This window comes from Nannobrachium achirus (genome assembly GCF_963921795.1).
Source record: "Nannobrachium achirus genome assembly, chromosome: 19".
Lineage (NCBI taxonomy): Eukaryota > Metazoa > Chordata > Actinopteri > Myctophiformes > Myctophidae > Nannobrachium > Nannobrachium achirus.
This window is the reverse complement of record NC_137826.1, coordinates 8,541,033-8,555,567: the sequence shown is the minus strand read 5'-3', so window position 1 is coordinate 8,555,567 and position 14,535 is coordinate 8,541,033. Positions and strand designations below refer to the sequence as shown.

Genomic DNA, 14,535 nt, shown 5'->3' with positions numbered 1-14,535 from the left:
GTAGATAATAAGGACTTTTTATGTATTCTCGTGCTGACTGTTAATCATGGCCTCTCTTATGAGAACTCTGCTCCTAATTAGAATGGTGGAAATGACCATGTTACAGATAAGTATTGGTAATTATTACTCCCATGACTTTAACTTGGGTTAATGGTGGAATAGTGAGGAAATACACTCGATAACTTTTTTGTTGCTTTGCTGTGTCAATTCTTTTGCTGGCAGATTTAACGTGATTGTTCCTTGCTGTGTTGAGTGTTCCATGCTAGTTTAGCGAAGCATCAGTTTTTTTATGTTTGGTTTTGTTAAGTTTGCAAGTCAGTGGATGTTTTACATTTGCCATGTACAGTAGGAGTTGATGATGTACTGAACTTCATCCCCCAAGTCACTAAACATGGAGTAACGTGATGTACATCATGGCAGGTATTGTGCTTTTTGAAAAAGGTGATTACAAGGGCCCATTGAAAAGCAGGGCCCCAGATGTATTTAAAGGAGTAGTTCACCGGCACCCCCAAAATTACTTTTCTTTTCTTCTATTGATTACTCACGCCATGGAGACTTGAGTTCAATAATATTTTTTTGTTTTTTGTTGCACTCCTAAGACAATTTGATTACAATAAATGTACCCCCGTTTATTCCGGATGGGGACCCAAATGCATTTGGGTCCGGAATCAATCAATGGGGGGTGAATTTACTATGATACATTTTGTCTTAGGAATGCAACAAATACAAAAAGATATTGAACTCAAGTCTCCATGGCGTGAGTAATCAATAGGAGAAAAAATATATACAGTATATATATTTTTGGGGGGTGAACTCCTTTAAGCAAAAATTACACTAAGAGCAGCAGATGATTATTGACGAAACCAGTTACTTATCCAGCTTAAATCCACAACTCTGTAGAATATTCTTTAATGTAGTTTTAATAGTGATTCTCTTTTGCGATCTCCAGAAGCCATTTCTAGGGCTGTCGGCATGCCTCACAACTGTTAAGCATTCTGGCTAATGTTCTTTTTTCTTTTATTTTATTTTATTACTGTATCTGTCGCAGTCCACACAAAATGGCGCCGGTATGTATTGCTGTGCTTTATTTAGGAGACTGAAACGTAACGGATCAATAAACGTTTATTTTTAAAACAAGGATTGGCGTTCGAATACATTTGACCTTTCTGTGGTGCATTTAAGACCATCCAGCTTTCCCCCAAGAGGTTGTGATTGGTCATTGGCGCTGGTAGGTTATTTTTCTGGTATTCTACTGCTGTAGACCTCCACCTGTGATCCCTTTAATAAAAAGTGTTAATATGGAATCCTACGGCTTGCTTGTTGTTCATATGGACAGAAACACTGCAGCACTGATGCCCATTTATTAGTGATGGAGTAAGTGTGTGTTGGAATGTTTGATTTGTAGGATCAGGCCGGGACAAAGCATGCAGGGAATTTCCCTACATTTTGCCACATAATGGTTATGCAATTTAGTCATTTGCCACCTGAGTTATGCAATTTAGAGTTCCTATTTTGAGAAGGAACATAGTATTATGAAGACACTATAGCAACAATTGAGTACCTGAGACGAATAAGAGTATAAGTCCATATTTGAATTGTTTTGAATATACTGTATATATTTTAATCTGTTAAATTGTTAATGCAATCCCCCCTCATTTTGTTTAATTGTCGGTTTTAATGTTATCTGCTCCCTTTGTCTGCTGAATATTGCTTGTACGGACTTAGACTGTTGTTCCACAAATTGCTGGAGATAAACTGTTTTTCCACTTTCCATAAGTATTATGTCTTATAATTCCTAATATATATGGGTTAAGTAAAACAATCTAACAAAACAAAATGAGGGGGGAGTACATTAAGACTTTAAGAAATTAAAAACTTCTAGTTTGTGGTTTACAGTCTGGTAAATAAAATAAAAAAGTCTTTATCCAAAATTTTAAAATACGGACTTAGACTGTTATTCGTCTCAGGTACTCAATTTATGATCCATAAAAATACATCGGTCGTCCTTTTAGATGAGCCACAAACATACACATATCTATAGACAGAAGAATGATGATGTTCACGTGGTTAGCCTAAGAACTTACAAGAAAACTGTGTGCAGTGCCAGTTTGAACTATCAGGTTTATCTTACAGAGCAGCGATTCCAAACTTAGGCTGTCAAATAATTGCCAAAACACTTAAGATTGTATTGATAATATAACCAATATTAAAAAGTTAATGGCATGGCATCTTTACTTTGAAAACCATGAAAAATTTGTTTTCATTGTGATACCGATAAATGACTTAAAACTTAAAGTATCCTATCGTCGTTGTCGGGTGAAAACCTTGTATGTATGCATTTATCATTTTAAAAATGATTTAAACTAGTGAAAACAGGCGATCTACAAGCACACAACGCCTCGCGGTGCGAGGCGTTGTGTGCTTGTAGATCGGCTGTTTTCACTACCATTGTGCGGCGGCCTTGAATGAAGCAGAGCTTTACTCTGCGAAAGAACGAACACATTTGAAACTTTGAGATACAAGGTTTCCAGCCGACAACGACGCTATGTTAGTTCCATTGATCCAAGCCGGAAATCATATCGATTGATTGATTCATTACAATTAACTTGAAAACACACGCAGCCCACCAATCTGACCTCTCCATGACAAGTGGACAGATGGGTGGGCCGTGAACGCTTTTTGAGATTTCCAAGTGAGCCCTGATCCAGAAGAGGTTAGGGAACCGCCGCTGCATAGCACCCAACAAATGCTTTATTGTTTTCCCGTGGGAGAGTAAATCGATTGGTCACAGATGTAAGCACGGTTCATTTCTCTGTCTCCAAAAACAATCCCCCCATTTTTTTAGATCATGCGAGTTCCTAATGTCAGAGGGAAGACGAGCGTACTCAGAGTACTGAGCACGGTCATGGGAGACGGTGTGTGCATCGCATTAGCACAGAGACACATGACAGCCAGGAGGAGGAAACAAAGAGGCTTTATGTCCGTTGCTGACGTCTTTATCCGCAAGCAGAAGGCATCATTTCTCTTTGAGAAAGCCAAGTGGGGTCAACCACTCTCGGCTATGTGGGATGATGAGGCCTGGACAAAGTTCACCAGAGTTGAACTCCAGGCAAAGCATGAGATGTTAATTTACTTTGCCACCACAAATTAATAATAAAGAAATCGTTCACATGACGCTCACATACTGTAGCTGGAAGTGAACAGGAGGCAAGTGTTCAGTTTGTGCGTGAGTGTGCCCTTATACCCTTATGCATTATTTCTAGGCCACCACCAAAGAAAAACATTAATAGTCTGTCTTGTGTGTGCTCGTGTTGTAGGCACTTCAGTGCATTTTTGAATCCATGTGCTTTTCTATTTTGCTTGTCGTCGGTCGTCGGTTCAGTCGTCCCTCGAATCCCCAGTGTGGCTCTTTTTCACCTTTCAGCAACAATTAGCTTTCCTGACGGTGGGTTTGCCTTTCTCCTCTGTAGTGATTCCTGGGTACCAAATGAAATCACACGGTGTACATTTCACATTAGGAGACACTTTGAAACACGTCGGTAAAATGAGCAGCATTGCAAGGAAACAACACAGTAAACTGTTTCATATAATTATTGAATATAATTGTTTTTCGACGTGTTGCGTTGACACTTATTTCATTTGAAAATGCTTAATTTTTGTCTGCTGACACTGTCAATAGACACTTGTTTTACAAAGCCATAGGACACTTTTTGGAGTTAAATGAATTTGCAGCAGCTGTGTGGCTTACATAATAGTTTTGTATCAAGCTCAGCCAAGCCCTTTAGATAGCTTTGAACCTTTAATTAATGGCAGCAGTCACACAATTTGCCTAATCCCCCTTTAAAATTATTACATGGCATTTTCAATTCACAGTTGTGGTTTCTTTCTGGGATTTTTGGGGGGTGGACAGTAACACAATACATTTAATTGAGTGCAGTCATATGACATTTTGGAGTATCATTCTGTACTTTGCTTGAGTATTATTATTATTATTTATTTTTTGGGTGGTTTTCTGCCTTTATTGATAGTACAGGAGGTAGACAGGAAACAGGGAGAGAGAGATGGGGAGAGACACACACAGCAGAGGTCGTCGGGACTCGAACCCACGATGCATTATTAGAGGGACACCAGGGTTCATGTGGACCTATTGGATGAGCAAACTTTGAGAATCAACAAAACAAGTCAATAGAGACACGTGACCACCGTCTTAACTGATGTGTGTTGATGCTGCAGACACCTGCTAATTAATGCAGTCGTTCTCAAACTGTTGTCCCACTTTAACCCTATAGCGCAGGGGTAGGCAACCTTAGGCACGGGTGCCAACATTGGCACAGGGGAAGGTCATCACTGGCACATTGGCAAATGTGTGAGAGAGAGGATTTTTATTTTCAAATCTAATTTGTTTTAAATGTGGTCAATTCAAATTAAGTCAGCTAATTTGCAGCAAATTAGATTTTGCACATAATTCTACATTCATTAAAGCTGAACACTGACTTGCTCTGAGTCTAATGCCATAACAACGTCCTGACAATCATAATGTCTGAATTTTTGAGGGGTGTCTTGAAAAAATGTACAGTATGTTGACATGGCACACTGACTATCTAGAAAATGAAAACATGGCACCACATTTAAAATCTGGAAGAAATATGACAAATTCTGAATATTTTTGAAACATATTTTTGCAACACAAATCTTCGGATCCCTTGCGCAAATTATTTTCAGATGGGGGTCTGCAGCCATATTCATATTAATTTGGGGGTCCTTGACATGAAAATGCTTGAGAACCACTGGATTAATGAGTCATCATTGAGGAAGCCAACTCACGGATAATATCACTGACGTTCCTCGACCCGTCCTTCTCGAGCTCCGAAAGAACGTTGGCCTCAAACGCAAGAGACGCCACGCGGAAGAATAAGTCCCTGATACCATCCCCTGACAAGAGAAAGAAAGACATACTGTCAATAAAATTGCCATTGTGAGCTTATATATTTCTTTACGGAAACCTGGAGTGGCCATTGACAGGAAGAAAACATTACTTGTGGCCTCGAATTAGCATTTCGTGGCCTCGAATTAGTATTTCGTGGCCTCTAATTAAACTAATTTGATACTATACTATGCCATTTTTGTGGCAACGTAAAACTAATTTGTGGCCACAAAATACTAATTCGAGGCCACGTGTTTTCGTTTTTCTGTCGATGGTCACTCCGTGGCTCAGTACTTTTTGATGTGCTCACGAGTATATTAATGCAAACGTATGTGTCTATTCCCTTCAATTGTACATACATTATATTGTTTTGATTGTATTGTTCTACTTTTGCTTTGGCAATGTTAACGTATGTTTTCTCAAGCCAATAAAGCCCTTTGAAGTGAAATTGAATTGCCATGCGTGTGTGCGAGCTTGTGTCTCCCACCTGACTTGGCAGACACAGGCCAGTACTCGGCTTTGATCTCCTCTGACAGCCTGACGGCCTCCTGCTCTATGTGAGCCAGCTGCTCCGGAGTCTGCAGAGAGTTTACAGCCAAGGAGAACAGGCAGGTCAACCACAAGCAAACAAACAAGGTGAACCACAAGCAAACAAACAAGGTGAACCACAAGCAAACAAACAACCATTCCATCACTCCACTCCACGCCATGTCTCTCGCCATCTCTTCCCAAGTATTTTCAGCTCAAAAGCCAAAAGATCAATAGTCTCTGCCCGGCGGGATACAATACAATCTATTGTGTTTTGAGCTTGTAGATCTGCCATCTTCATAATTTCTTTTCTCCAATATGGATTTTTGTTGTTGTTGAAATTCTTCTTGAAATTGGATTATTTATTTAATTTTAGGAGAATTCAAATTCCTTTTACTCCTTTTAACTTTTTTTGGGAAAATATTCTAAATCAGGGGTCTTCAACGTGTTCAGGCCAAGGACCCCTTAGTTGAGAGAGAGATGAAGGAGGGACCCCCACAAACTGTTAATAGATTCCATATAGTTTCATTGTTTGACTCATTTTGGATTCATGTTAAAGTGTGTTTTCAGATAATTTATTTAACCACTTGAACCTTCAATAGTTAATAAACTTGACCTTTCACTCAGTACTTAGTCTGCTTTTTCCCCCTCTACACCAAATCGCTTTGCCGAGCTACGAGCTCACTGCGATGCGTTGTGAGCTTGTAGATCTGCTATTTTGGGCTAAAGTTCTCAGAATATGGACACTAGGGTTCAAGTGGTTAATATAAAAAAGGGGGTGAAAAAGATTTGGAGGACCCCCTGTAGTAACTCTGGGGACCCCTAGGGGTCCCGGACGCCCTGTTGAAGACCCTTGTTCTAAATAATGATTTACTCACAGAGCTGAAAATAAAGAATCATAAAAGATTTGTCATTGGATGGTTGAGTTGTTGAGATGTCACTCACACTGAGGTCCTTCTTGGTACCGACAAGGAACAGCAGCACACTGGATGGGTCGTTCTCCACCATAGCATCCTCCAGCCACTGTCTACGCACGCACGCACGCACACACGCACGCACGCACGCACGCACGCACGCACGCACGCACGCACGCACGCACGCACGCACGCACACACACACACACACACACACACACACACACACACACACACACAGAGGTTAGAGAGGTAAAACAATAAATAAAAGAGATTTGACATCATTTACATAACTTGTATAGGCATTCACCAAATATTCGAATATTCGAATATTCGAATACCAAAGTCACTATTCGACATTGTTCACCGAAGTCGAATATTCGCTTATTTTAATTGTTTTATTGTTTTCTCTTAAAAATATAAAAATATATAAATCTCTTCATCAAACATATAATTTTCCAAATGTCTGTCTGTCTGTCTGAGTGTCTGTCACAGCGTTTCTCCTCAGTGGCTGGAGCAATTGATCTGAAATCGCATCAACATTAGCATATGAACACACCTAACATAACTGTGAAGCCTGTTTGTCACTTTCACAAATCGTATGCTGTATATTAGCATTTTTATGGTGTATCTACTATCTATTCTGCATCTAGCATGAGGCTTATCTATTCTGCATCTAGCATGAGGCAACATGTTTAACCAGCTGTGTGTGTGTGTGTGTGTGTGTGTGTGTGTGTGTGTGTGTGTGTGCGCGCATGCGTGCGTGTGTGCGCACGCGCACAGGCAGGGGGGCGTGATTATGGATCCCACTGGGAAAGATGGATAACCACGCCCCGGACTCATTTTTGAAGCTTGTGATTGGCTGAACCGGACGTAGGGAGCGCTCCGTTGTAGTCACTTGGACCGCGCGAGGTGCACCAAAACCCAATTATCATTGCGTTTATCGTGCGCTTGCCCAGGCCTTACGGCCTGGGCATAAATAGAACGATAGCATTCACCACGGCTTCGTAACTCGCGCGGCCGGCGGCCCTGGCCCACTCTTCGCGGGCACTCGCGCCTGCGGAGCTCGGGCGCGAAGAGCAGGACCAAGGTCCGCTGGCCTTCGCGCCGCTTGCAATGTCGTGGTCGTGGACAATAACTGAAAACGAGCGCTCTATGCCGTTTCCATCCATCTTTCCCAGTGGGATCCATAATCAGGCGGCAGGCGTGTGGTGGGGGGGGGGGGGGGGGGGGGGGTATGTCTGGCCCTGTTACAGATGTTGTCCAAAAATCATGCAGATCGGTACACAGTATCTCTGTAGCCATTAATCGAAACGGGTATTCTTATATTGACGCTCCTACATATTATCATGTAAGCACCAGTTAAAGTTACTTTCCATCCCTCATATACTGTGCACAGAGCACATCCCATAACACACACACTGCACATCATTTCAGAGCTCATGTCTTTGAACGGGTAAGGGCTAGTGGTTTATAAAGCTTGGTAGATAGGAAGTCATAAGAATGAGTTGTCAATGCCCCTGGTGGATGAATTTGTTAATGCTCTATACCAGGGGTTCTCAAACTTTTTTAGGCCATGACCCCCAAAATAAACATATTTGAACTGGGGTCCCCACCCTGACAAGCACTTGGAATTGTAGGTATTACATTTAATGTGACTCGGTTCCACAGATAAATATTGTGAAAATAGCCGATCTACGGGTACATGCTCACAACGCCTCGCAAATGTTCACCTCTTGCTTACTTAATATTTAACAGTTTGGCAAGTCCTGTCGAATATTCGACTATTCGAATACTTTGAGGTCGAATAATTCGAATACTAAAAATCACTATTCGTGAATGCCCTAATAACTTGTATAATAATGTATTTCAATGGCATAAGATGGCAATAATAAGGCTTACCTGGCATGTGCTAAAGACCCGACATTGCTCAAGTCAAACACCACTATGATAGCTGTGGAAATATGAATGGACAGACACATTAGTGACGGTAGTAAATAATACAAAGAAACGTTTGTCTGCATGCGTGAGATGGTGTGTATCACATTTTTGATGTCATATATTGTTGTTCAGGAAATCGATGCTTCCAGTGGTGTACTGTAAACTAACTAAGTAAGTACATTTACTCAAGTACTTTACTTAAATACTTAGCTGACAGAGTACAGCATCTTGCAATGGGCCTGGTGTACAAGATACACTACACCTCCAAGATACCCATGTACCTGACAAACTATACTTCCTTAAGGTCAAGGATGTTCACGATCACAACACCAGAGGCAGTTCCACTTATCATCATCAACGTAGATTTAACACTAAACAACTTCTAAAAAATTCTTCAATGAATGAATGAATCAATCAATACTATTTTGGGGTATGTTTACTAAATGAAGTACTTCCTTCTAATTTTCAGTACTTTTACTTCTACTCCACATCTCAGAGGCAAATATTGTACTTTTACCCCACTACAATTATTTGAAAACTTCAGTTACTAGTTAGTAGTTACTTTGAAGATTTTGATTATTACAAAACGTTAAATTAAGTAACAAAATTCAGTAGCATTTACCCTGTGCTCCTCTGTAATATGTAGAAGCGATGCACTTGAAGCGCTCCTGTCCTGCTGTGTCCCACCTGACCACAGAGATGGAGAGAGAGAGAGAACAGAGAGTTAATGGCCCTTGTTATGTCTCCCATTCAGTGGTTTCGTGCTGTTTGTGTAAAGTTTGATGATATGCTCACATCTGTAAACTGAAGGGAACTCCTAGCACCTCAAAGCGCTCCATTTCGAAGTCCACCCCTATGGTTGCCTTGTAGTTCTTATCAAACGCACCCTTGCAGAATCTGTGGAGGTTACAGGACAAGTAGGAAAGAATTGCTTGAAACTGTGAACTTTCTCATCACATGGTAATTTGAAATTGAATTTGAGCTAGATTACAGCTTGAAATATAGTTTACTTGGCCTGGGGCAGTAGGTTCATTTTTTGAGAAAACGATTGATCTCTCTTTTTGCTGGTTTGCTGGTGTGTACAATCTGTTTGTCTTCATCTGTGATAGCCCTGATACATGACTGTCATATAATATATTACAGTCACGGATGATCTTCAAAATAGTGTTTCTCCCTTTTTGGTTCATACATGTACATGTACATCATTCAGATTTCAAATATAAAGTGCTTATCCCATGGCCACGGATGTTACAAATATGCACGGCCCCTCAGAAGTACCCGTAGGCTATATTCTGTATTGTTCAATAAAAAGCATTTTAATCCGTTCTGTGGCTATTTTGCTATTTTGTGGACCAATGGCATAGTGGTCCGGGCACCTAGGCTCAAGGATCTCGGCGGCCAATGCTGCGTGTGCCTCGCGCGACCGCAGTTTTCCCGGTGAACCTGAGCGCAACGGTGGGGGCGCGGGAGTGTGGGTGGGGAACACACACCACAGACTATTGCCGATGATGGAGAGGTTATATAGCTTTATGTATTGAGAATGAGAGGCACTCTTGCTGATTTCGTAAGAGACTCGTCGCCAATTGCAAAATATTTAAAAGTTATTTGGGGCCATGATGATAACCTTTTCTTCCCACTGCTAGACTAAGGATTTATATTATCTGTGTTATTGTTTACAACCACAATTATTCACATGTGGCAAGATCGCGGTTCCACTAGTTTTACTAGTAGGCTAGTGTAGGCTTAGAAGCCTTTTCAGAAGTTAAATTAATGTTTTCCATTTAATGATTTCCTTTATCCTCATCTAATCTTGCGCTAATGCACGCAACTGTTTTCGCCAGGTTTTAAGGCCTAGTAGGCTTTTCAGAAGTTAATTTAATGTTTTCCATTTAATGATTTCCTTTATTGTCATCTTCCGCTAATGCACCCAACTGTTTTCGCCAGGTTTTAAGGTCTTATTTTAGTTGTTTCTCATGAGCTTGCGACCCTCCTTGCCCATCGGCCTAGCCTGGTTCCAGCCCATAGACCCGCCCACTCTCAGAGTGGACTGTTTGCTGAGTCTGAAATCAGGCTACCATCGGCCCCCACCGTTGCGCTCAGGTTTACCGGGAAAACTGCGTCGTGTCACTCGCCATCTCTCTCTCCCCATTTCCTGTCAACCTACTACTATCAATAAAGGAAAATACATCTTTTTTCTTTTTTACATAAATCTTCTCTTCTGGGGGTACCCTGGCTGGCACAAACGTTTTCAGGCCAAATAATGTACATGTCCTTGACATAAAAAGGTTTGAGAGGCACTGCAATAAGGGTACATGTGGTGAACATAAACAAACAGCATCAGACTGGATGGATCCTGATAGCTTCCATACCTGCTGATCAGACATGTCTTCCCAACTGCAACGTCACCCACTACAATCACCTTGGCAATGTTTAAGCTGGAAACACAAGTACAAGAGTCAATTTAAATACGGATCCAGTCAGCAGTGTGTGTGTGTGTGTGTGTGTGTGTGTGTGTGTGTGTGTGCGTGCGTGTGTGTGTGTATGTGTGTGGGGGGCGTCTCACCCCTCCTCAGAGGTCTTCTGATGTTCTTGGCAGACAGCCGTCACCTGTGGATGGAAGACATCTTTGGTGTGCAGCGCAGCATCTGGACTAAAGGCCTGCAAAGGTCAAACAATACAGGGACAGGGACGATATGAGAGGCTGGGCGATTAACCGAAAATATATCAAAACCAATATTTAGAACAAATATCTAACTTCATCTTGCTCGTGTAAGTTAATGGAATATTTTCTTTCCTATATGAATCGCCACAAGAAATATATAATTTCTTTATAACTAACTAAATCGATCACTTAACCCTGTGTAGAAAAGACGATCTACAATCTCACAACCCGTTGCATTGTGATGCGTTGTGAGGCAATCGAGGCAAATGTTGGACATAATCGTGATAGTGTTTTGAAGGAATATCACCCTTCATCCTAGATGAGAGATAAGAGAGAGCTAGTGAGAGAGATATTGGGTTGGTGGGATGGGATGAAAGCCACTTCATACACATCAGTGGTTCTCAACCAGTGGTCCTTGGTCCTTGAGGGGGTTCCAGGTGGTCCCCAGCTAAATGATGGAGAGTTGGAACCAAATAGAGCCTTATAGATCATAACTCTCGAGAGACAAAATAAACAATAACAAATTATTCTATGTTTTGGGTCTGAGAGGCTACAGTACATCTCATCAAATGGTGGTCCGTGGCTCAAATGCCAAATAAATAATGGACCTTGATATTATGGGTTGAAAACGATTGGATAAAAAGACATCATGAAACATGGCACATGAGACCATTTATTTTTTAGGTATTCACTTAAATCTAGCTGTAGTTTAGTAGCTAGTGCACTCGCTCACATGAGTGTGTGCGTGTGTGAGTGTGTGTGCGAGTGCATTTTACCTTAGGGAGGTGAGTAATGATCCGGTCCTTTTTCACAGGCAACATAGCCTGAATGTGAAGTGACCTTTAACACGGCTATGCACAACCTCAGCTCTTCAGGTGGTCACTCAGACTGACATGACGTCACTCACGTTCACTGGAAGAGGCAGAATCCCTGTTTTTGTTTTAAGCTTGCAAGTTACAACACCTCAAAAAACACAACTCTGACACACTCCATTCATGGACTGTATAGTTAGTTGCCTGAAGGAAATGTTGGATCATTCAAATGCATGACCAATGGATGTATGACCAATGGCTCTTAGCGGTTCTCAAAACATTTTAGGCCCTCCAAAATAATCATATTACACACACACACACACACACACACACACACACACACACACACACACACACACACACACTCTGACAAGCGCTTGAAATTGTAGGAGTCGAGGCATTACATTTAGTTAGATTCGGTTCCACAGATAAATAATGTTAAAATAGCTGATCTACAACATGGCTGGAACCCCCTGGGCCCCATGAGAACCACTGCTTTGTCCAACTGTCTTCTAAACCAGTGGTTCTCAACCTTTTCAGGCCGTGACCCCCAAAATAATCATATTTTATCATCATTTTCACTTTAGAAATGTGTAGATATCCTCTATCTATACACTTATACTTAATGTTGGTTTGTTTACTGTTGAGTGAGAAAACAATGTTGCACATTAAGTTAATCATCTGGGGACCCCCCAAAATAAATATCAACCCACAGGTTGAGAACCACTGTTCTAAACTGTCTAGACAACTAAATTACCTCTTGACTATAGAGGTAATGTGTGCAAATGACATTTGCAGCTGTGTCTCCATGACAAGAGCTGACAGAGCAGGCATATGAGGTAAACATTGTCATTATTATGTTTGCCCTGTCAGTCTGTCACAATGGTCTGGTCTCTTAGTAACCATGTCACTATCTCAGCACTATAGGCTATAGGCAACCAAGCATGTAGGCTATCACACCCAGACCAAATGTAACATGTCTGGTATATGAGGTGCAAATATGAATATGAATCAGTAGCAGCATTGCTTATATTGAGTATGTTTTCATAAATGTGACATAAATGTGTGGATTAAAAATGTGTTAAATTGGACTACATCAGAGAAAGTTGCATTGGTGGATTGGGACAGAAGAGGAAATAGATAGGTTAGAAATGTTGTATTGAAGGCAATGAGAGAGATTCCTACCACATCACAAGACAGAACATTACATATAGGATATAGGCTACATAGCCTACAGTAGGTTTTAAATGTGTTATAAAGATCCACAAATCTGTACCTTGAAGTTTGGACATGTTTTGAAGAAAATTCCCAAAAAGAAGACAAAAGAGGAAAATAAGAGTCCAGGTTTCTTAGAAACATTAATCCGGCTACTCCTCTGATCTTTTAAGATGAGTAGATGTCCATAAATCATTGATCCGTACACTGCAGGAAGACAACTCGGTGGCTAGAGAGGAGCGGGAGAGCAATCTGTAGCCTACTGGTCTTATGAAACCATGGTAACCACCAACTCCTCCCTGCTGTGATCACTTTGTTTGAAAGTCCACCTCCTTAGTTTTCACGGTTTGTGATAACAACAGCAATAACTAACACAAGATCTAACGATGGCTCTAAAAACAAATCAATGAAGTGTATGAATATTATTATTATTATTTACTATTGAATAAACATGCATGTTAATTGATATAATAAAATCATAGACTAAAATGCGTTTCTGGAGATATGGCGCCATCTAGCGACGGCTTTCATACACTGCACGAATGCATTGTCACGGGTTTACTCTATTTAAAAGAGTACATCACAGATAATTGAAAGATGTTGCATTATTTTATAGTTTCCCTATTGTAGTTTACTTTATTCTATGTGTAGCCTATTTATTAACGCTTTGTACCAAGCACCACCGGTTCTAAACCTATGTTCTAATTTCTAAACGTGTTCGCTGGTTGGTTGCAGTTTTTGACGTTCCACGTGAGACGTACGTGTGTGACGCATTATTCAGGCGACGGTAGACTATAAATACTTTCAGGCCACGATGTCTTTTCTCTCTTCTCTCTGACTGCGCCTGATCTCCACGCTGTGCGGTCGTGTTTTGTTGCTTTTGTTAGAGTCGTGGCTCGTGGTTACCTTTTATTAATGATGGCTAATACCATTATTACCGTTAATGTTTGTTATTTTAATAGGACTAGTAGGCCGATGCCCGTTCGGAACGATGGCCTAGCCAAGTAGCCTAAGTTATGGGATTTATGGACTTCTGGGCTGCAGCCCAGTCATCCTCATGCATGCAGCAGGCCCTCAAGCAGACACGTGGGGCAAGATGTGGATCCCACGCTGGGTGAGATTGATTATCTACTTTAAACATGATTAAAATTAAATGCATGCAAATGCATTAAAAGCAAGCATAAGTGTCTTGTCAGTTATGATGAAATCTAAACTGAAACTAGCTGGAATTACCGGCAGAATGTTTAGTGGTGACTATTTGGTTTTCTGAACACAGGATGGTGACGAATCGTTATGCAATATTAAATGTGTGTTAGGATTTGTCTCCCTTATTCTAATCTGTAAAATGAATGTTCATTCCTCAGATGGCGTTGGCCTCGCCCTAGCTGGAGCTGCTCTTCCTGTTCAACGCTGACAATGGCTGCCTGCCTGTGTCTACAGTTTAAGGAGATCTCACATCTTGTGAGGTTAGTTTTTAAACTAGCTACACTTAAATGTTAATATTGCAGATGTTTTCAGTGATGAAAACTGGAATAGGAA

At 41.0% G+C, this 14,535-nt stretch overlaps 1 protein-coding gene across 1 annotated transcript; it reads right to left on the bottom strand.

The window, feature by feature from the left end:
• Positions 1-2,528: 2,528 nt before the first annotated feature.
• On the bottom strand, positions 2,529-13,185 carry LOC308305004 (ras-related protein Rab-34-like). The gene is made up of 11 exons (XM_080749634.1): positions 13,058-13,185; positions 11,746-11,881; positions 10,871-10,965; positions 10,677-10,742; positions 9,103-9,204; positions 8,930-8,994; positions 8,269-8,320; positions 6,398-6,479; positions 5,412-5,502; positions 4,825-4,932; positions 2,529-3,476 (listed from the first exon to the last, which is right to left on the bottom strand). The coding sequence occupies exons 2-11, from the start codon at positions 11,788-11,790 to the stop codon at positions 3,421-3,423; spliced, it is 762 nt and encodes a 253-aa protein (XP_080605760.1). The 5' UTR covers positions 11,791-11,881; positions 13,058-13,185; the 3' UTR covers positions 2,529-3,420.
• Positions 13,186-14,535: the final 1,350 nt, after the last annotated feature.